We start from the raw sequence: 21,100 nt of genomic DNA, 5'->3' as shown, positions 1-21,100 counted from the left end.
AAGACTGGATGAGGCACTTAGTGCCATGGTCTAGTTGACTGGCTAGGGCTGGGTGATAGGTTGGACTGGATGATCTTGGAGGTCTCTTCCAACCTGGTTGATTCTATGATTCTAGGGTTAAATATCTGAATGCTTTTATGGCAGCTGCTATCTTCACTTTACCCTTCCCTGCTTTTGCCTGACTGTGGGCTCTGAGTTCCAGCCTTTCTTTTACTGTAAAGTCTGTAGTGCTTATCACTGAAGTGCTTCTCTTGGATGCTCCCCTCGTGCTCAAAGCAACAACTGAAATAATTTTTCACATGTGATTTCTCTGGAAACCAGTGAGAAAACGTCTTTATGTTTTGCAGCATCTACTTGTACAAAGAGACATTTCAGTACACTGCTTTACTACCTTGGATGCAGGCAGGACACAAGAAAGGTAGAGCTGGGCATGAGCAACCTCAGTATATGATACTCTGAAAACTGTGTTAAGTGTTTAGGGTAAAGCTTCTAGACTGGAGTGCTGCCTAATCCTCCACTGGTCCTGTGCTCTGTTGAACAGAAAACTATCTAACAAATTAATTGAAAATTGCAAGCCCTCAATGTGTGTTGCAAATGGAGTTTGTTTTTCAGGGCTTTCCTTGTCTTTCTGGGTGACATTTGGGCAACTCCAGCAATTAGGCATGTGCACTTCTTGTGGTTTGCAGAACCATTTATCTCAGCTTATTCTTCCTGTAGAATCATGTTACACAAGCAAAATGTTGCTTTTTTTGACTTGCAAGTCATAGCTGTAGATTCATTTGCATTTGTGTGAAGTTTGTTGACTTCTGGAGCTCTGCCTGGAGAAGACTGTGTCTTTATGCTGTGTCTTGTGCTCACCTACCATCGCTGCCTTCAGAAGTGAGTTTGTTACTTTATTCTTCTCTTGACAGGTTCAGAGGACCAGGCAACATCAAATGTTTTCATATTTGCACAGCAGATTGCTTTTGGTGGTGGTTGTTAACCTTTTCATGCCTTTTGGAAAGTAGAACTTGTGTGCAGAGAGGGGAAACTAACTTTACCTAATTGTTTTCTGATTCCTCTCAAGCTGCAGTTATTACCTGTGATGTTTAAGGTGGTAGCTTGGCTTTTTCCTGCATTGCTGCTTTGCACCTCACCCCCTGTGTCCTTCAGTTTAAAGTCCTCTTGACTATCTGGCCAGCCTACTGCTGATACGGCTGTGTATTGGTAGTGTGGGCTCAGCTCAGCTTTTATCACTGTCTGTTTATGCCCAGGCAGCTGTAGGTCAGCTCCTGCTGTACTGCTGGCTATCATTGGCAGATTAATACCAGAGCAGGGATCTATCTGTTCTGTTCAGTATTCCAGCAGCGTAATAGCATGGGTAGTTGGTCTTGCTTTGCTGGCTGTTGTGTGGTCCAAGTCTGCCTGCTGAGATGTACAAATAATTTCCTTTCTCATCACAGTTCTGCTTTAAATGCAGTCTGTTGATACAATGCCTTTATGTGAATTTGATCAAGTCTTTGATCTACCTGGGATTATTAATTCTCTTTTATAATTATTGGAGTCTTTGTCTTTCTCCTGCAGTCTCTATCAAAAAATCTCAGAGGCTTTAGTAAATATTAAGCAATTACTAATGCAGTAGCAGACCGATGAGTTGTGTGTGTGGTTTGCCTCCAGAAAAGAGACAGTCCCACTGTAACAGCATGTGTTAAGTTTGGGGCTGGTTTTGAAGTCTTCAAGTACCACAGTTTTTCTTGGAAAATGCCAGGTTTTGCAAATGTTACTGTTTTCTAAGTGTTTCTAGAAGACTTACAGTTTTGAAGACAATTTTTTGTGAAAGAGTTGTAGGTGTCAGGTGAAAATTCTGCATGTGTGTGGCCACATGTGTTGGTCTCCCTATATGCAAGAAGCAGGTTATGAGATAGAAACTGCAGGGTCTTTCCCACTAGGGACTTGCTGCCTTCTGGTTTGACACCTCCTATGGAAAGAGGGAGCTTCAGCAGACTTTTGATCTTTTATGCAAACCCCCCCTGGCTGCTTCATCAGGGGGATTTGTCCTGGTTGTGTCTTACCTGAGGGGTGAGTGAATGAAGGTTGTGTCACTGGTCTGAATAAGGTAGAGATATTACAGAATCACAGAAACATCCAGGCTGGAAAAGCCCCTCAGGATCACCAAGTCCAACCTAGAATCCTACTCTACAAGATTCACCTTAAACCACATCCAAATGACTCTTAAACACATCCAGGGTTGATGACTGAAGCACCGATCTGGGCAGCTCATTCCAGTGCTTGACCACTCCCTCTGTGAAAACTTTTCCCTAGTGTTCAATCTAAACCTACCCAGTCTCAGCTCAAGGCCATTCCCCTTTGTTCTGTCTCCAGTGACCTGGCAGAAGAGACCATCAACAGTCTCTCCACAATGTCCCTTCTGGTAGTTGTAGACAGCAATGATGTCTCCCCTCAGCCTCCTCTTTTTCAAACTAACCATCCCCAGCTCCTTCAGTTGCTTCTCATCATATTTATTCTCCAGGCCCTTCACCAGTTTTGTTGCCCTCCTCTGGACCTGCTCCAGCACCTCCATGTCTCTCTTGTATTGTGGTACCCAAAACTGAACACAATACTTGAAGAGTGGCCTCACGATAGCCAAATCCAAGGGGACAGTCACCTCTCTACTCCTGCTGGACACAGCATTTTTAATCCAAGCCAGGATGCCATTGGCCTTCTTGGCTGCCTGGGTACACTGCTGCCTGTCTACTACAACCCCCAGATCCCTTTCTGCCAGGCAGCATTCCAACCACACTTCCCCAAGCCTGTAGCATTGCTTGGGGTTCTTGTGACCCAAATGCAGGACCTGGCATTTGGCATTGTTGAAACTCGTCCCATTAATGTTGGCCCATTGATCTAAGCCTATCCAAGTCCCTCTGAAGAGCTTCTTTACCCTCATTCAGATCAACACTGCCACCTAACTTGGTGTCATCTGCAGACTTACTGATCATACTCTTTATGCCTAAATCAAGATCATCAATAAAGATGTTAAAAACAAGTGGTCCCAACATAAATCCCTGTGGAACACCACTAATGACCGACTGCCAGCTGCATTTAACTCCACTGACCAGCACTCTCTGGGCCCAAAGAATATGGGCTTTCTATTGTTCCTTCCCCTCCCTCCCTGTGATTATCTGAACTCTTGGGATAGGAATTGCAGGCAGTTGAGTCACTGTCTGAAAAAGTGCAGCTAGTCATGGTTTTGTCTTTGGGAAGAGCAAGGAAACTTGGGAAGCAGTAAGACATTGCGAGCAGGAAGAGAACTTCCTGTGCAGTTGAAGTTCCGTGGTCATCGCACGTTTCCCGCCTGTGCTGCTCTGACTAAAGAGGATGACAAAGATACTTAAGCAAGTCATCTGTAATGGAACCAAGGGTAACAGAGCAGTCTGATTGCTTCCAAAGTCAGGTTTTAATCATGAGATAAAGTACATCACATCGAAGTTGTGGTTGGGTGATGCTGAGTAGCCAGCTTGGCACTTGCTGGATGCAAAAGAACGCACCGTATCTAGAAACCCAGCATTAGTGTCACAACAGCTGCAGTTCTCTGCGGTGTGGCGTTCAGCCTTGCAGTCAGAAACAACTAGAGCTAAAATTAAGTAGCATTTGCCATCTGTTTTTGTAAGAGGCAGAGGCTTGCACTCCCTTTTTTAATAAGACTGTGAATAGTAAAGACTTCAGAGGTGAATTGTGCTGTTGACGTGTTTGAAAGTTACACTAAAACTGTTAAGAGTGAAGGTAGAAAGGATCAAAGTGCTGACACCAGCTTGCTCTTTCTCCTGAAGGGAGGAAAGCGGGGGCATCTCTTCTTTTTATAGTGCTCCTGATGACTTTAAAAGCCATTTCCTGACTTGTGAGAAATACTTGACAGTGCTGGCAGCACTTCCAACTTTCTGCAGCTAATTGCTTCTGTTCTGTGCAGCTTGCTCTCATGCAGCAAGACACACTCCCTGGCTTGCAGATGTAGTCCCTCCTGGGGACTCAGGTTTCTGGGAGGGGAGTTGTGTTTCTGTATTACTTTTACCTTGTATATTTCTGTATATAATTGTATATACTGTAAATAACTGCTTGTATATTGTGCTGCTGTAAATAAATAGCTTCATTTATATTTCCAGAGCTGACTTAGTCTAGCTGGGTGACTTCTAAAGTGTGGGGGGGCGGGGTACACCCAAACCATCACAGTGTGTGCATGGTCCCTTCCTTATATCAGTGTGTTTGAAAGGCCAGCACAGCTCCCAGCGTGACTAAATGAGGTTGGCTGCTGACACCAACAGAAGTCTGTTAAAACATCAGAGAGCTACTTTCCCGGGAATTGTGAGAGAATTCACTTTTTCTCATGAGTTTAAATTTCTGCTTGAGAGAAATACTCAGGTTTTGGCTGAATAAGATGTTAGCCACTTGCCCATACCTGGGTACAGTTAGAATTTGCTGCTGCTGGCTAATGTGGTTCAGAGGACAAGGAGCAAGGGGTGCAAGCTGGAGTGTAGGAGGTTCTGTGTAAATATAAAGGAAAACTTTCACTGTGAGAGTGACAGCTGGAACAGGCTGCCCAGAGAATTGTGGAGTCTCCTCCTCTGGAGACATTCAAAACCCTCCTGGATGTATTCCAGTGTGACCTACTTTAGATGCTCCAGCTTTGGCAGAGGGGGGGTTGGACTAGGTATTTTTTGAGGTCCTTTCCAACCCCTAATGTTGTGTGAGTCTATCACTGATGCTGTCTATTAATTCGGGTTCTTCTCAGAAAGTAGATCTTCAGCTAGAAGGGAGGGAGGCTATAGCAGATACCGATCAGAAATGATAGCTAATTCTACCAGATGCCTTTCCAAGGCATCATCTTTCTGTGCCTTTAGTGACACCTCCCTTGTCCTGTGTGAACTCACATCTGAATCATTTAGGCCACCAGCAAGTTTTACATTCAGGCTGTCACCATTTAGCACAGTCTGCATCTTAGGAAAAGATGGGGATGAACTCTTTTTGTGGGCAGGAGAGCATTCTCTAGTTGCTGATGCTGCTCATATGAATTCTGCTGGCACATCTGAGGGAGACCTCTGCCCTAGCATGGCATGGAGTGCCAGCAGGAGCAAAACACAACAGCTTGGGACAAGAGATACAGGACAGCTTCTGATGGAGATCAGCCTAGACTAAGTCAATGATACTACTCCAAATGTACTCAGTTTTCTGCCCCATCCTCTCTTCCCCTACTGCAGGTTTCCTGTGATCAATCTATGAAGGTAAATGATCAAGTTTTGGAAAAAGATCTTATTTAGAGAGCAGAGACCTATGCCAACACAACAGGGGAAGATGTTTCCTATGGATAAGGGAATGGGAAGAGAAGGGGACAGTCTGTGAATGGGCAGGTGGACAGCAGGCAAGGAGCAATCCTATCTCGTGTGGGACCTGCTATGAGTGATAACCTGTTGTGCAAGCTCTGCTCTACCAGTAAAACACCATCTTGCATGGCTGGCTCTGTTATAAATCTTACAGCACAGCTGCTGTTGCCAGTACAAAGTGGAGAAGGCTAGTGGTTGACAATTAATAGCCACTAATACCTTTGGGGCTGGGAAAGCATGGGGTAAAAGCTGTTCTTTGTTGTGAATCTGCATTAGGACACCTCTCAGCTTCTCAGAAATGGTGCTCTGTCCTGACTGTTTTGACTGCCTCCACTTGCTCCTTTGTGGGTTCTCTGTTTTTGTGTTTGCTTTTGGGTGTTTTTTGCTTTTTACTCAGCATTGTGGCTCGGTTTCCTTTTCCTGGTTCCGTTTGCTCAGTAGTGATAAGTAACTACTGGGGGGTAGCAAGCAGGGAAAAAGTCTCAATATTTGTTCAGATGCAACACACAAGGGGCTGGAGTGCAGCAGGACTTGGAAATACCCTGGCAAATTTATGTTCCGGAGTGCAGTTGCTTCTCTGCATGCTGGCTGCTGCTGTGCGAACTTGTGTGTTCGTGGGGCATGCTGTCGAACTGGGGAACCCAACCTTGCTTTGGTCAGAGGGTGGAGATGACTTTCTCAGGAAGCTCCTTGCAGAGAAAACAACATCTTTGTGGTGCCTGCTCTTAGGTGGCCAGCAGCAGGACAAGGGAGGCACTTGGCTTTCTGCAGAAGTGGCAAGGATAGGGAGGGATTACTGCCTGGGAGTCCATAGCAGAGTGCTGTGTCCTCCCTCCCCCTCCACCTAGCAGCTGGGAGGCTATCTTAGTACCTCCTCCTGAGTCACCATGCCTGAATTAACATAGGTTTGGCAGCCCGAGGTGGCAGCCCCTTATCCAGTTACCGCTGCCCCTTCGTCATTCAGGCAGCCCATGCAGTTCATCTGCCACCCGTTCGGGCTGCTGGGGCTGGGATGGCAGGGCTCCTGTGTAAGAGGCGCAAGAAAGGAGGTATGAAACGTTATGTTTGTAGCAAGAGTCGCTTCCTAAGCTGTCTGCCTAGGACCTTGTGTGTGGGCTGCCTGTAAGCAGGGCTTTCCTTGGGCAGCAGCCTTTTTGAAGCTTTCTGCTGGCACAGCCGTGCTTTGCTGGTAGCCATAGAACACCGTGTTCTGGTGCAGTGGGATCTGTCTCTACCCCACTGGGTCTGAAGCCAAACATAAGGGGGTTTTGTGGCTCTTCATAATGCGAGGGTTGGGGTCTTAATGCACAAACTCATGTTAAAGTTTTCTTTCAGTTTAGTAAATTGCTCTAAGCCAAGGTGCTTTTGTTACAAAGTGTGGAGATTATATATATATATGTATATATATATATATATATGTATAAAATGGCAAATGCATCATCTTAATTTGGTGATGAGTGGTTTAACTGCATTTAAAAGTATTCTGGCTTGAAATGTATGGAAGATTTTGTTTACATAGCATACACTGCAGGCAATGCTATATATTGCCTCTCCAGAGGAACTGGGTAACTCTCTTCTGCATTTGCAGAGCATTAGGAACAACAACGCCTTGACCTCATTGAAGGTTTGGAGTTTCCAAAACTACAGCAATGATGTAAGAGTGAAAAGAAAGTGACATCTAGAAGCAAGGCTGGCACGTTCAAAAGGAGTCTCATTTAAGTTGAATGTGAACATTTATAGTCCTAACAGAATTTTGAAACTCCAATTTCCTCGTGATTCTCCTTGTCCCTTTTGGTGGCTGTGTGCCTGTTGGCATCGCAGTGTAGGAGCCTTGCATTCTGTTTGCAGTTGAGGATGCTGTTCTCTCCCTTTGCAGAAAGTACACAAAGCAAGCAAGTCAGGCTTACTGCTGGTAGCCTCCCCTTTCCCCAGGCTTTGTGCCATGTTTGCTCTAACCAGCTGCTCTAACATGGTTCATAAACCATAAAGGCTCAAAATATGAGCCTGGTATTTGTTGCTTGCAGAACGTAACACTAGCAATTAGTGACTTAGGATTTTAGTTGTGTTCAGTGTCATGCTGTGAGCAAGACTTATCTAGTGTTTTGGAGCAGCAGTTTCAAATTGTGATAACTTGCTCTTAGTACCTGCTTTCAACTATCCATGAGAGAAGGAATGGGCATTATACTGTGTAATTCTTCCCTGTCCTCCTTTGGAGCAGCAGGAGCTCTGTGTTTTCCCCTTCTGTCAAGCAAGGAAAATGCAGCTCCTGATACAGGATTTCATAGACTGTAACCTTTGCGAACTGTGTGCAAATGATTAGTCTGTGGATTGATTTTCCAGTGGGAAAGGGGAATAGTGACTGTTCTCCAAGGAAGTGCTCATTGGGATACTGTGACTCTTTATTAACTGTTCCTCACTTTCTTGCCTCAGAAAAGTTTGTCCAGCAGACCTTATTTATTTGGAAGTCCTTGGTTTTCCCTGAAAAGACTATGGTACTTGGACTGCTCCCAAAGGACACTGCAATGCCACACATGCTGCCAAAAGCCATCTTGGGCCATGCTAGCACAGAACTGTCACTGAATAGATGGGGCTGTTGCAGTGTCTTTGTATCTCCTATTTCAGATGCTTTTATTTCCATAGCCTGGTTGAGAATAGATAACACTTATCTGAGTTTAGGGAGAGATGTGCCTTGGAGAATGTTAAAGTATTATAGCATTGCTAGTGCTTATGTCACTGACAAGCTCTGTGGAGAGACTAAAGAGGTGTTCAGTACCTGTCCTCAAGTTCAGTTCCTGTTGCATAATGTCAAGAAGTATTTTAATAGCCATTTTATTGATGAAGGACACTTTCCCAAATGAGAGTTCTGGGTTTAAGGCAAGAGCTGGAAATCACAAATTTCAGATTTGTGTTCTGTTCTTAGCTGTTGGCAGTGCTAGAATTAAACACATTTTCATCTTTCTGTGCTATGGCTCCCTGTGATTCTCTGAGGCTTGCTGTGACCAGTAGCAGTTTGCAGTTCCTGGTGGTCTGCTGCTGGAAAAGGTGGCACTTATGCTACCAGAAGGGGGGTTTATACAGTTTGCTGTCTGCCCTAGATCTGGACCATCATGTAAACAGCAGGCACTCTGATGTTGCTCTTACCATGGAGTTTGTTTCCAGCAAGTTGTTAGCCCACTTTAATAAGAAGCTGTAAAAAGGTGTTACTTGGATTTTATTTCCCATTGTGGCTGCAGTTCTTAATTCCATAAACTGTGGGCCTGTTTTGAAATGGATCTACCAGATGTTTTCTCATTTTATGCATACACTGTGCAACAACCCCCCCTATATATCTGCAATCTTTGCATTTATTACAGTCTTTCTTTCCTTTTTTCCCCTCTCTATTCAGTGAGTGACCTCCAAGAAGAAGGAAAAAATGCTATCAATGCACCAATGAACCCAAGCACTGTGGACATCCATCCAGAAGACACACTATTAGGTAAAGTATTTGTGCTGCAGACCTCAACTAAGTAATTATTAATGAAGATGGCCAATGTGAGCCCCATATCCGTTGCTTTACTGCTGATTGTAGAGTGCTCAGTTGAAACTGAGAGAATTTGACATGAGAATTGAGAACTGTTACATGTCACATGTAGGATAGAAATCAGTAGGACCAAAAATGGCTTTCAAAGAACAGCATCAACTATGCAACTACTTAAACTAGGTAGTTTGTGGGAAAACTAACTTGTTCATGAATTGAGAGAGAACCTGAGTTCATCTGTGATGATCCTAAAAGGAGATAAAAAGTTGAGGCTTTCAAAGAAATAGGTGGAAAATACTGCTGAATCTGTCTACATTAGATTCACTTCAGTTCTATTAACCCACTGGCCAAATGCATCTCAGACATACCTCCCAAAGGTAACAAATGAGTTACCTTTGGGTTCAAATTCAGTCAGGAAGATCTTCACAAGGATGCTTATGGGCAAGTCATTCATTTAGGAGAATCAGAAAAATTGGGAAAGTTTAGCCACAAAATGACTTTGCCCCACTTACAGATAAAAGGCAACCCAGAGCCCTAGGGAAAGGCTGTTCTATTCACTGCAGTGGAGTAGAAATTTCAAGATGGTTCCTGGCTGCTTTGTGGCAGTGTTGGTACTGCTTGACTGTTGAGAGGCTTCCAGATCTTTCCAGGATGCTGGGAAAGAGGCAGATGATCTGTGACCTCATCCTGGTTCCTCTTGGCACGGAGGTTTGCAGAGGTGCAGGCAGGATCTCCTGCAGATATGCAGAGAGCACAACGTTGGTGGCATTTCTTGCCACATCACGAGGCACTTAAATTCCCAGGTAGTTCAAGCCCAAAATATCAGGGCTAAGCTGGTCTGAAGCACGAGGCAGAGCAGATCATGTTGTCCAAGAGCAGTGAGGCAGAGGCAGCTCCATAAGGCAGAAGCAGCACAACTGCTTGCCAGTTAGCTTAATTTCTATTACTTGCCTGGGATTCTGTCATGTTATTGCTGTGGCTTTGCAGGTGAAAATGGAGCAAAACAAGCAGTACTATATAGAAAGTAGGTAAATACTTAAATTCCTTTTCTCTGCTTGCCCCAAGTCCCTACAAGAACAACAGTGTAATTTAATAGCAAAAAGTGTTTAAAGCTTGATGTAATTAAAACACTTTCATTTTTCCTGGACGTGTCTCTCTTAATCTACAAAATTAGCTGAAGCCAGCTGTCATGGAAATAAATAGTAAAGGAGTAGATTAAGGAATAGTATTAGTCATTTAGATTTTCTAATTAGAAAAACAGTGGGAAACACAAAGTAGTGTTTTTCTGAGCTGTGGGCGAAGTGTTGGTAGCTCTGTGTGTACATATGGATCAGGAGTGTCCCCAAGTGATTTCTTCTGGGTACCACTAAAGATGTGTATGAGTTTAGAAGATGTAGGACCACACCTGGCATGCAAAGACATGACCACTGGTGAGCCTTAGGTAGAGTTCTGTGGGGAAGTGTTTACAGTTATGGGTCAAATTTTACTCAGAGTTTCATTTAGCAGCATTTTGGGTGTGTAGTGGGTGTCATTTCCTTCTGCCTACGTTGCCTGACTCATCCTATGCAGTAATGAGGAAGTAAAGGAAAACAGTTAAAAAGAGCAGCAGAAGAATTCAGGGCTTTTTTGTAGGTTTGTGAAAATTCATCAAGTATGTTCAGATAGCAGGGTCAAATGGTTTTTAATAAAGATCAGAGAGCCTGGACAGCTCTGACCCCAAACTAGGTAGTTAGATGGTACACTCTGTCCGTGTCTAGGCTATGCAAGTGTAGTGTTTCTCATCCAGCAGCAGTGAAGTCTGGCACTGCCCTAGGAGTCACTGTAGGTTGGTCATCATCAGATTTTAGCTGGTTCCTCTATGCAGTGTGGCAATGGCCTGACCAACAGTCACACCAAAGCCCCTCCTTTCTTACCATGCTAGAAGGAATCGAGGAGTCAGTAGGCAAATAGGATTCTGTATGGCCTGTCAAGATGCAGCTGAGGATACATCCATGGGGTTTTAAACATTTTTTTAGCTGAAAGGAATTTCCTTACATAGCTGTTACACTATCACCCATGCTCATGTTCCTGTTCTATAGTAGCCAAGGTTTGCTCTCCACTGAAAGGAGCAAAGCTAACCTACATCACAGCTACTGCTTGGGTGCTAAAAGAGCCAAAATGAAGGGCACACAGAGAGAGATACACTACTTGAAAGCAAACACTACAATTTAGAATATGAGACTTGTTCCAGCTGCTTCCTAAATGGTAGTGTCCTTATCTTTGGTACCATGTACACATGTCCCTATGTGCTACTGTGAAGGTAGTTCTCCCAAAGGTTGCTAGATTATTAGCCTTACTGAGCTTAACTTGATTTTGCTGCCAACATTTCTGTATCAGTGAGAGGGAGAAAGATAGTTTACTGCAGTTTTTGGCATGTTAATATTAACATGCCCCACAGAGTATAGGTAACAGTGATTTTCCTGAGGTATTCTGCATCTTCCAGGGCCTGAGCTGGAGATAGTCAGTGGAAACAGTCTTCTTTTAGGGAAGTTAAGGGCTCCATTGTCTTTCTGTGTGCCTCTCAGTATGCCTAGCGCTTTGATCATCAGATAGTCCCTTGCTGATGACTAGGCACTGTCTTTTGATGATCAGCTGACAGGCTACTTCGTGATTTGGAATTGCTGCAGTATTTCAGCAGTGTGCACTTAAAGTGGATCTCACTGAAGTTTCCCATTTTACTTGGACAGAAGAGAACGAGGAACGCACTATGATTGATCCTAACTCCAAAGAAGACCCCAAGTTCAAGGAGCTTATCAAGGTAGGAAATCACTGTCATGTCCTTCAAATCTTTTACTAGAGAGTTGGAGTCATTACAAGAAAGTTGCTGAGAACACTGTTAAGCCATAATAAATTGTTACTGAAATATGTATGAAAACAGATCATCAACAAGGTAAGGCTGAGAGCAACAATGAGAGAAACAAGCAAAGGTTAGATCTATGTCAGAGTTCTCATGGTAATTGTGCAGTAAAGTTCTATTGTCATTTATATTCTTGTGATTGTCACAGTGAGGATCAGTGCTTAGCTTGAAGCTACCTTAAGTCACTGCACATGTAGCCTGCTTTCCTTCTGTTTATCAAAACAGGGAAGGAGCTGTGGAAAACAGATTTCAGGGGAAGAAAGAGTAGGATTGAAATGAGCAAGGGCATGATAGAGGACAATGGGGACACCTCTGGTATCACAGGAAAGTTGGAACTGAGATTCTTCTTGCCCTATAATCTGCTAGTTCTTTTTAAAGAAAAGCTTACCTGTGGTTAGTGGCAGAGGTGAGATTCTTCTGAATCTGTATTGTCACCAAGACAGCTGCCCAAGGTGTTGATAATGGTGTTCCTAGCTGTGCTGCTGTGAAGTATGGCTTCTGCCTCAGCAGTGCTCATAGTTTCTGCCAGATGTGATGGGGGATTTGATCTTGAAGGACTAGCATCTTGGAGAACCTGTTCTATGCAGTAAATTGTTGAGATTAAACATGGTGAAATCTGGAGCAGGAAGAGATGACAACTCAACAAATGTGATCCCTTTCCAAAAACCTTTTGTACTTGTGTTTTACTTCCCACCACACTTCATTACTCTTAAAATCTGTGTTTGTTAGAAACAACACTGCAGCTGTAGCAGGGTGGATCTGAAGAATTTGGGTAGTGTATGCTGTCTCCAGATAGGGTGCTGAGCTGTGGCACATCCATTTCAGGACATCTTGTGCAATGTGGCTGCACATACAGAGCTTCACAGAATGCCTCAGCAAGCTACTACCTTTAAAACATGCCCAGTGATCTGTTACTAACTTTGCAGTAGTGTCTTTAGGATTGCAAGCCGACATCAAACCGAGTTTAGCAAGGAGCAGTGCTTAAATGTCTTTGTTATTCTATTTCACCTGACACACACTATGGTTTTAAGTACAGTGAATCTGCACAATCTTTCTTTATCAGTATCTAGACCCATTAGTTTTCTCAAAAGGTATAGTGGTCTTGCACCACTCTCACAAAATGGGCTGTGGTTTCCCTGCTAATGGAGCAGCAGTATTAGCATGAATACTTCAGCTGAACCGGAGTCGTTGCAGTGAAAAAAACAGATGCCCTCCGAGATGCAGGGAACTTGGTACTGAGATCAGAACTGCTTTTAAATTGGGAATTTTGCTGTTGAATTTAAAGCAAGTTGGTGAGTCTTCCCTGGATGTCATATTCAATCAAGATTATATGTCCCAGTTTAAAAGTCTGAAAGCCTTCAGGGGGAATGAAAATCAAGGTTAGGGCAGCACTTACGGCATGTCACAGGATCAGACTTCGGTTCACTGCATCGGTTTACACTTGCAGGAAGAGAGAATAACTTGATGCCAGCTGACCTGGAGCAGCTGGTGCAGAGAAGAGCATGTAGCTGGAGCTTATTTCTTCGAGATCATCCTCAAAGGAGTGATGTGTCCTGTAGAGTGCCTACTTGAAAATCATGTCATTTAGAGAATTGCTAATCACTTGAATACATCTTAGCAATTGAGAGGTTCTGCAGAGATTCAGCTAGAGAAATACTTAACAGTGTTGCTGTAAATCAGTCAGGCTTTGATTTACGTTGGCAAAACCTATTTTATGATGCAGAGTTTGGATGATGCCAGAAAATGAGCAATTTATTCCTTCTTTTCTCTGGTTAATGACATTTTCCAAGAATCCCATGGATGGGTAAGAATTAGCTGCTTTAAGTGCTATACAGCAGCAACCAGTAGAAGAGGATTCTTGCTCCACAGAATTTCGAATGTAAGATCTCTATTGACTATTGAGTGAGGAGCTGAATAGATGAAGGTTTTTATAGTTCAAAGTGGTTCTCTTTCTTGTCCCCTTAGAGGGGAACGTGTCAATAACAGCAATAGAGCCTCATGCCTTTTGAAATCTGGCAGTGTGACTTAGTGCCAACCCAAATTTCTTCCAACACTAGTCAGAGGTGCCAATGCTTTGCAGTCATTGATTTTGAGTGTTTCTATTCTGTAGTCACATGCAGTTGGATAAACGGTTCTCAATGCAAAGCAGCAGCAGAGGTGTCTGGTACTGACACTGATTGAACATTTCTTTGTCTCCACAAAATGTTGTTTTAATTTCTGCTAGCCATAGCAATTGTACATAGTGCATGGACCAGCTAGAGCTTGTTTGAATGTTTGGAAATGATTTTGACAGCTGTTGTAACTCTGGAGATGCACTGGAGACATAAGCTGTATAGTATTGTGGTAACATGGAGACACCAACAGAAAAAATAAGCAAACAATTCCAAAATACATGTATATATATATTAAAAATACAAATTTAAAACCCCAGTGAGAAGCCTAATTCCTCACTCTTATTCAAAGAAAGATAATGTGAATTCTCTTGTTGAAGGCTGCTTGCTTTGGGGTGCTGAAATAATCACTTTAAATCCTCCTGCGCATCTGAAAATTGCCAGGAACTAGACTTATGCCTCAAAGCATTGTTTGTTATCATCACCAATGGTATTCTAAAAACAGTTGGCCACAATTTGTCATTATGAAGTGTTCAATTAATTTTCCTCTGCAGCCAACAGCTATTTTTTTCTCCTTGCTTCATTTGCTCTGCTGTGTAATCAGGCACAGCTTGGTAGATGGCTGAGCAGAACTAATGCTGAAAATTCAGATCAGGGAAAAAGAGATGAGTTTATAACATATATATTTATACATAATATCTCTCTATACACACATATGTATGTATGTATATATAATTTATTCACCAAATAGTCTATTTCTGGTATCTGAAATGGGTGGTTTTCTTTTATTTACTGCCCAGTACAAGTGCACAACTGTCTTAAAGTAAGTGTTTGAATTTAAGGCTGGGCTGTTTTGCTGTTGGGTGCAGAGATGTCCCATGGTCTAGTTGACTGGATAGGACTGGGTGCTAGGTTGGACTGGACGATCTTGGAGGTCTCTTCCAACCAGGTTGATTCTATGATTATTTCTTCTCATATACTTCACAGTCAGGTTTCAAGTCTGTATGTTACTGTGAAGCTGTTTAGAACTTACTTTCTGTTAAAGGATAAAGTTCCCACAGTTGATCTCTCTCACAAATTGTAAAGAGTGTTTAGAGTTCTCCTAAATTTCTTTAGGAGACAAAAAAAAAAAAAAAGGAGGCTGATGTGTGTGTGGTTTCTGTGTGTTTCTTTGTGTGCCTTCTAAAGCCACCTGACTAAGATTTGCCCCTTACACTATTTTTAGAGCTGAGTTTCAGCCCTGCACATTTTCAGCATGCTTTGGAAGTACTAGAGATACATATTGGAGGTACAAGAAGCATTCCTATTTCATGTTTGGATTATAAGCTTCTTTGGGGACACTAAGCCTGGCAAGACTTGTTTGAAATTGGTAGATTCAATGAACCTTAGTAGCCAAGTTGAATTACTTAAATGCCCCTTGTGACCAATATGTTCAAATGCTTGCGCTGCCTGTGTCTGCAAAGGTGGGTCTAGTGCAGTTGGAATTGTAGAGTCAGTCAGGGTAGGATGGAACCACAAGGATCATCTAGTTCCATCCCCCCTGCCATGGGCAGGGACACCTCACACTAGATCAGGCTGTCTAGAGCCTCATCCAGCCTGGCCTTAAACACCTCCAGGAATGAGGTCTTCACCACCTCCCTGAGAAACCCATTCCAAGGTCTCACCACCCTGATGTTGAAGAACTTACTAACATCCAGTCTGAATCTGTCCATTTCTAGCTTTGTTCCACTCCCCCTAGTCCTGTCACTACCTGACATCCTAATGAGCCCCTCCCCAGCTTTTTTGTAGTTCCCCTTCAGATACTGTGAAGCTATAGTAAGGTCACCTCGGAGCCTTCTCCTCTTTAAGACTGAACAGGCTCAACTCCCTCAGTGTCTCCTCATAGGAGAGGTGCTCCAGCCCTCTGATCATCCTCATGGCCCTTCTCTGGACCTATTCCAGCACATCCATATCCCTTTTGTAATGGGGACTTCCAGAACTAGATGCAGTACTCCAGGTGGGGTCTCACCAATGTGGAGCAGAGCGGGAGGACCACTTCCCTCAACCTGCTGGCCACACTTCTCCTGATGCAGCCCAGCATCTGCTTGGCTACAGTTCTGTCTGTATATTGTTTATTTGTTGTTATATCACAGTATCTTGTGTATGAAACCCACCCCCAAATCTTTCTTGAGCTATCATGACTGCTGAGAAAAGACAGAAGTGTGGAATCTAATCAAAAATGCATTTAAAAAAGCCACAGTTTTATATGAAAATTAAAAACATTGCAGAATTTTAAACCAAGGCTTATTGGTTTAGGTCCCTCTAGTTAATGGATTTTGCGTGTCTATACTCTTGCCTCTTACAGAGAAAAGCATTTAGCAGGATTGTTAACTTTAGCAGGATTTGATGTTGCTTCCCTTCACAGAACTGTACTATTTTTGAGAGACTAAGTTAATTTTTCACAGCACTACTGCCAACTTCCAATGGTCAAGGCTGTTTCTTCCTGTAACTGTATGGAAATGGTTATCTTTGGCATCTGGAAAACTTAACTCAGTTCCTTTTCTTTTTGAAAGGTCTTTATGTTCATTCCTGTTTTGCAGGTGACTGTGTGATTTCTCTAGTTACAGTAGTCAGCATATAGAGGCTAATATATATGGGTAGAATGGTTATCTAGCCAGTTTGACCAACATTTTAGTGCCAAACTTCTGCAGACTGGAATAGCTTAAGATAAAATCCTGTGTCTTATTGCTGGTGGCAGAGATCTAGCTAATGACTTTGTTTAGCTCCTGTTAGTAGGAGCATTTAGCTCTTTCCACTCTGAAGTTCTTCTTTCTGGCACACCACTCACAGCTATTTAGGCTAGGGAAGATGGTAGGAGCGTGGGCATATGTGTTGACATCTTTTGGCAGTTCTGCTCTTCACACAAAACAGGTAAGACATGAGTTTTGGGACGTGGAGAACACAGATGTTAGCAAAGATCAATGTTGTGGAGCTGCTGATTGCTACTTGCTTTAGAATTGGTGCACAAAGAAACAGTTTAATGAGGAAAAATAGAGGTAACTGTAACTGCCATGCTGCAAGAGCTGAACTAAAGACAATAGAGCAAAAGCATGCATGTCTTTGTTCCTTCTGTGCACCTTGGAAATACATAATTATGGTTACTCTTGCTCAGTTGTCTATTCCTGTGCGCTGCCTTGAGTGGAAGGAGCACATTTCAGCTGGTTATAGACATTTGCCTTCTTTTTCTGTACTTTCAGGTTCTAATTGACTGGATAAACGATGTGCTGGTAGAGGAGAGAATCATTGTCAAACAACTTGAAGAAGACCTTTATGATGGGCAGGTGCTGCAAAAGCTGCTAGGTGAGTTCATGCAAGAGAAGGCAGCCCCAAAGACTGGTAGGGGCCCAAAGCTGACCTTTTCCAAAGCTGCAGAGAGCAGCAGGTCTGTGCAATAACCCACCATCTCACTAAGGATACAGATTGTTTCACTGATAGCTCCAGTGTCAAATTCTCCATCTGTTCTTCTCAGACTGTCTGCTAAACAGAGGAGGAAATCTTGATGATGCCTAGGTATCTGTTTCTTGGACTAAGTATAGTCCAGACCACTGAAATATGTGGCAGCGAAAAAGGTGAAGAAATTCATATTTACAACAGAAGCCATTTGGTCAAAAATGTTGTCTTTGTAGTTTGCATCTGGGAACTTTTGGCCTGAGAGCTTTTTCAAAGGTCCTGACAGAATTATGTTTAGGGGAAAAATAAAAGGAGAATGCATAGCAGAAGTCACATACTGATAATGTGCACTTATGTGTGAATGGTTCATTAAAGGATACACCGAGTTAAGCAGCTGCAGTTTTGCAGCCGGCTCACCTCTTTGCAGTGTGTGTTCAGTGGAGAAAGCCTTGTCATGATGCAGTGATTTATGGGGGTGCTTTTAGCAAACAGAGAGACTTGAGGCTTCAAGTGCCTTTGTAAATGCACAGTTTCTCAGACAGATAGGCAGACTGCTCTCAGTTTACTTAGGACATGTTTTCAAGAGTGGGCTGGGATGTAGGATGTACATGCAGGGCTAGGGGACCTCCTGGTGCTAATTCCACTGGTGCTAATGGATGCTACTCACTGTGTTTTCTTTGTATGCTCCTTAAATAACAGATCTGCAGCATTTTGGTTAACAACAATTCACTTTGTTTGCAATCAAAAATCCTCAAAAATAACTCGAGGAGCAAAGCAAGAGTACTTTTACCACTGCTTGGTTAAACTGCTGTGGGAACATTTCAGACATGGTGGGGAGCAGGAGTGTAGAATGGGGACTCTCCAGACATGGTGGGGAGCAGGAGTGTAGAATTAATTTTAGCTGGGGAGTATTTGTGTGAATACAGTTGTACTTCTTAACCTATAGACCCTGCTGTTTCAGCAGGTGGTGGCGCACTTCGCAGTAGCCATTTGTTGTGGGTATCACTGCCTTCTAGGCTCCCTGTGGAGGCCATGGTTCCACCCTCAGGCCTGCATGCATTTAGAACGTGCTTAGTTATGTATACATACATACACACACAGATATGCAGCTCAGTTTGCCTTAGCGTCTGTTACAGGAGGAAGGGTGAGGAAGTGCATCTTGCAGCCTGAGACCTCGACTGGACTGATTTTTTCCTTATGTTCTTCCTATTGAGCCTCTGACTGTAAAGCAAAAAATTCTCCTAACCTGAAGCTATCACAACTCAGCCCCAATCTTATGTGGTTGTTCAGTGGTGCCTTGGTTTCTTCAGCAATAGTAAGATTTGTATTCCTGAATCTATTCAGTACCACTGTAATGGAGGGCATTAATTAATGTGAGATAGGTTTTAATCACAATTACTATTGTTCATTGATTTTTATATTTAGGACTCTCTTGCCACCTGCCCAGTAATTTTAAATAATAGTTAGGTTTTGTGCAACAGTCATGAAAACATTGTACAAAGGAATAACTGGATCTAGAACAAACAACTAGCAATAATACAGCATTAAACTCAGTTGGACTGGAAGAGAAGTTCTTGCAGTCAGTATATTGCTTGCCCACTAGATGGACTCAAGAGGCTCCTTTGTGTTTCAGACAGAAGGCTTGCAATTAGACAATTCCATTAGATTCAGTTACAGAGTTTGCTAGAAATTTGTTGAAGTGGCTTTTGAGTATTTACTCACAAAATTAGCTCCTGACTCGTGGGGCTAGCTACAGGTTCAGGCAGCACCCAGACACTTGCATGGAAATCTGTTGGTGTTGTCTTAGCTGTTGAGGGTTTTGATCTTCCCATGCTCTATCAAAATATTGGGGAAGCAGACAATCTCTTGGTCCTGGATCTTTCTGGCTTTAGACTCAGCAGGGAAGCTTGCAGAGGAGCAGGCAGAATGTCCTGCAGATGTGCAGTCTTGTCAGGAGACTGGCAGGTCTGAGAAGGCAAAGTTTACTTTGCCTTAAATCAGTATGTTCAGCTAACCTGCAATAAAGCTTACCAAGCTGAAGGAAATGTTCACACAGTATTTACCCCTCTTTGTCCTGAATTAACTTGTTATTAGAAAAGCCCATTAAACCTCTGCAGTCCATTAAACCCTGTGGCCATGCGGTGCCAATGTGCCCCAGTGAAGGAAAATGGGAAGTACAATAAATATTAGTACTAAATTGATGCCTGTCTGGAAGCTGTTAAGGGTTTTGGCTCTGGGCTGCTGCATGTTCTGCCAGAACTCACTAGTTTTGTATCACAGGTTTTGGAACTGACACACTTTGATGAAAGGACTTGCTTTCAGCTATTTTGCATCCTCAGAAAAACATTCTCCTGGAAAATCTTTAGCAGAGTCCAGCTCTGCCCAGTGCTCTGTGCTTGTCATTCCCATTCAAGCCCTTGTTCAATCTAATCTTTTTGTTCTTTTTCTCAAACACAGAAAAATTGGCTGACCGTAAACTGAACGTGGCAGAAGTGACGCAGTCTGAGATTGGTCAGAAACAAAAGTTGCAGACAGTCTTGGAAGCTGTCCATGACCTACTCCGACCCCATGGCTGGACAATCAAGTGGAATGTTGACTGTAAGGACTGTGTTGTGATTTCTGACTCAGCTTCATGGGCAAGAAGGGTATAATAATCAATAGGTTGATCATGTCCTTTCTGTGACAATGAGTTTTTTAAAAACCAGTTGGAAGAGAGCTCCAAGATTAGCCAATCCAACCTTCAACCCAGCACTGAAGAGTCAACACTAGACCATATCTCTAAGCACCAGATCCACAGGCTGCTTAAACACCTCCAGGGATGATGACTCTACCACGTCCTTGGGCAGACCATTCTAATATCTGAGAACCCTTCCAGTGATGAAATAATTCCTAGCATCCAACCTGAACTTCCCTCAGCACAGCTTGTAACTTTTTCTTCTGGTCCTGTCACTTGCCACCAAGAAAAGGCTGACCCATCCTCACTCCAACCTCCCTTCAGGTAGTTGTAGAGAGCAATGAGGTCTCCCTTCAGGCTTCTCTTCTCCAGACTGGACACCCCCAGCTCCCTCAGTTGCTCCTTGTAGGGCATGTGCTCCAGGCCCTTCACCAGCCTTGTTGCCCTTCTCTGGGCATGCTTCAGCACCTCAATGTCATTCCTGTAGTGAGAGGCCCAGAACTGAGCACAATACTTGATGTGTGGCCTCAGGACTATCACCTCCCTGTTCATGCTGGCCACAGTGTTTCTAATCCAACTCAGGATGCCATTAGCTTTCTTGGCCACCTGGGTACTGCTGACTCATATTTGATCGACTGTCAACCAACACCCCCAGTTCCCTCTCCAAGTTACAGCTTTGCAACCACACATCCCCAGATCTGTAGCTTACCATGGGGTTGTTGTGACTCAGGTGGAGGACCTGGCACTTGGCCTTGTTAAACTTCATACAATCAGCCTTTGCCCATGAGTCTAACCTGTCTGGGTCCTGCTGCAAAGCTTCCCTGTCCTCTAGCAGATCAGCATGGCCACCCAGCTTGGTGTCATTACCTTTTTGTGTATAGAGTGTTACCACATCCATGTGTGGATTGTAACTGGTATCTTCTCTGTGGTCTTTAAGATGTACATGGCTGTAGATGGGATAATTGAACCTAGATATTCCTTTAAGGATATGCTTTTGTTAGAACATTTCTGTTTGCTTCCTGATTTTGAATCTCTACAGTTATGAAGCTGTGTTAGCCATTCAGTTCTGGAAAGTGGTCTTTCAGACCACCACAGTGAACATAAAAGGATACTCTCCAGTAC

At 43.3% G+C, this 21,100-nt stretch overlaps 1 protein-coding gene across 3 annotated transcripts in view; it reads left to right on the top strand.

Annotated features, from left to right (window-relative positions):
* Nucleotides 1–21,100, top strand: part of PARVB (parvin beta) — a 52,318-nt gene that overhangs the window by 7,092 nt on the left and 24,126 nt on the right. The window contains exons 1-5 of one of the 3 annotated variants that reach the window (XM_064166005.1): nt 812–879; nt 8,737–8,826; nt 11,595–11,665; nt 17,112–17,214; nt 19,762–19,902. In XM_064166005.1, coding sequence (XP_064022075.1) covers nt 879; nt 8,737–8,826; nt 11,595–11,665; nt 17,112–17,214; nt 19,762–19,902 — 406 coding nt within the window. In that variant the 5' untranslated portion in view covers nt 812–878. Of the gene's footprint in view, nt 1–811; nt 880–6,315; nt 6,401–8,736; nt 8,827–11,594; nt 11,666–17,111; nt 17,215–19,761; nt 19,903–21,100 lie in introns of those variants that run through there. The other 2 variants (XM_064166004.1, XM_064166003.1) reach the window with 2 other exon arrangements.

The sequence above is a fragment of the Pogoniulus pusillus genome, chromosome 27 (genome assembly GCF_015220805.1).
Source record: "Pogoniulus pusillus isolate bPogPus1 chromosome 27, bPogPus1.pri, whole genome shotgun sequence".
NCBI lineage: Eukaryota > Metazoa > Chordata > Aves > Piciformes > Lybiidae > Pogoniulus > Pogoniulus pusillus.
The sequence above is the reverse complement of the archived record's forward strand: the minus strand, read 5'-3'. Positions and strand labels throughout refer to the sequence as shown.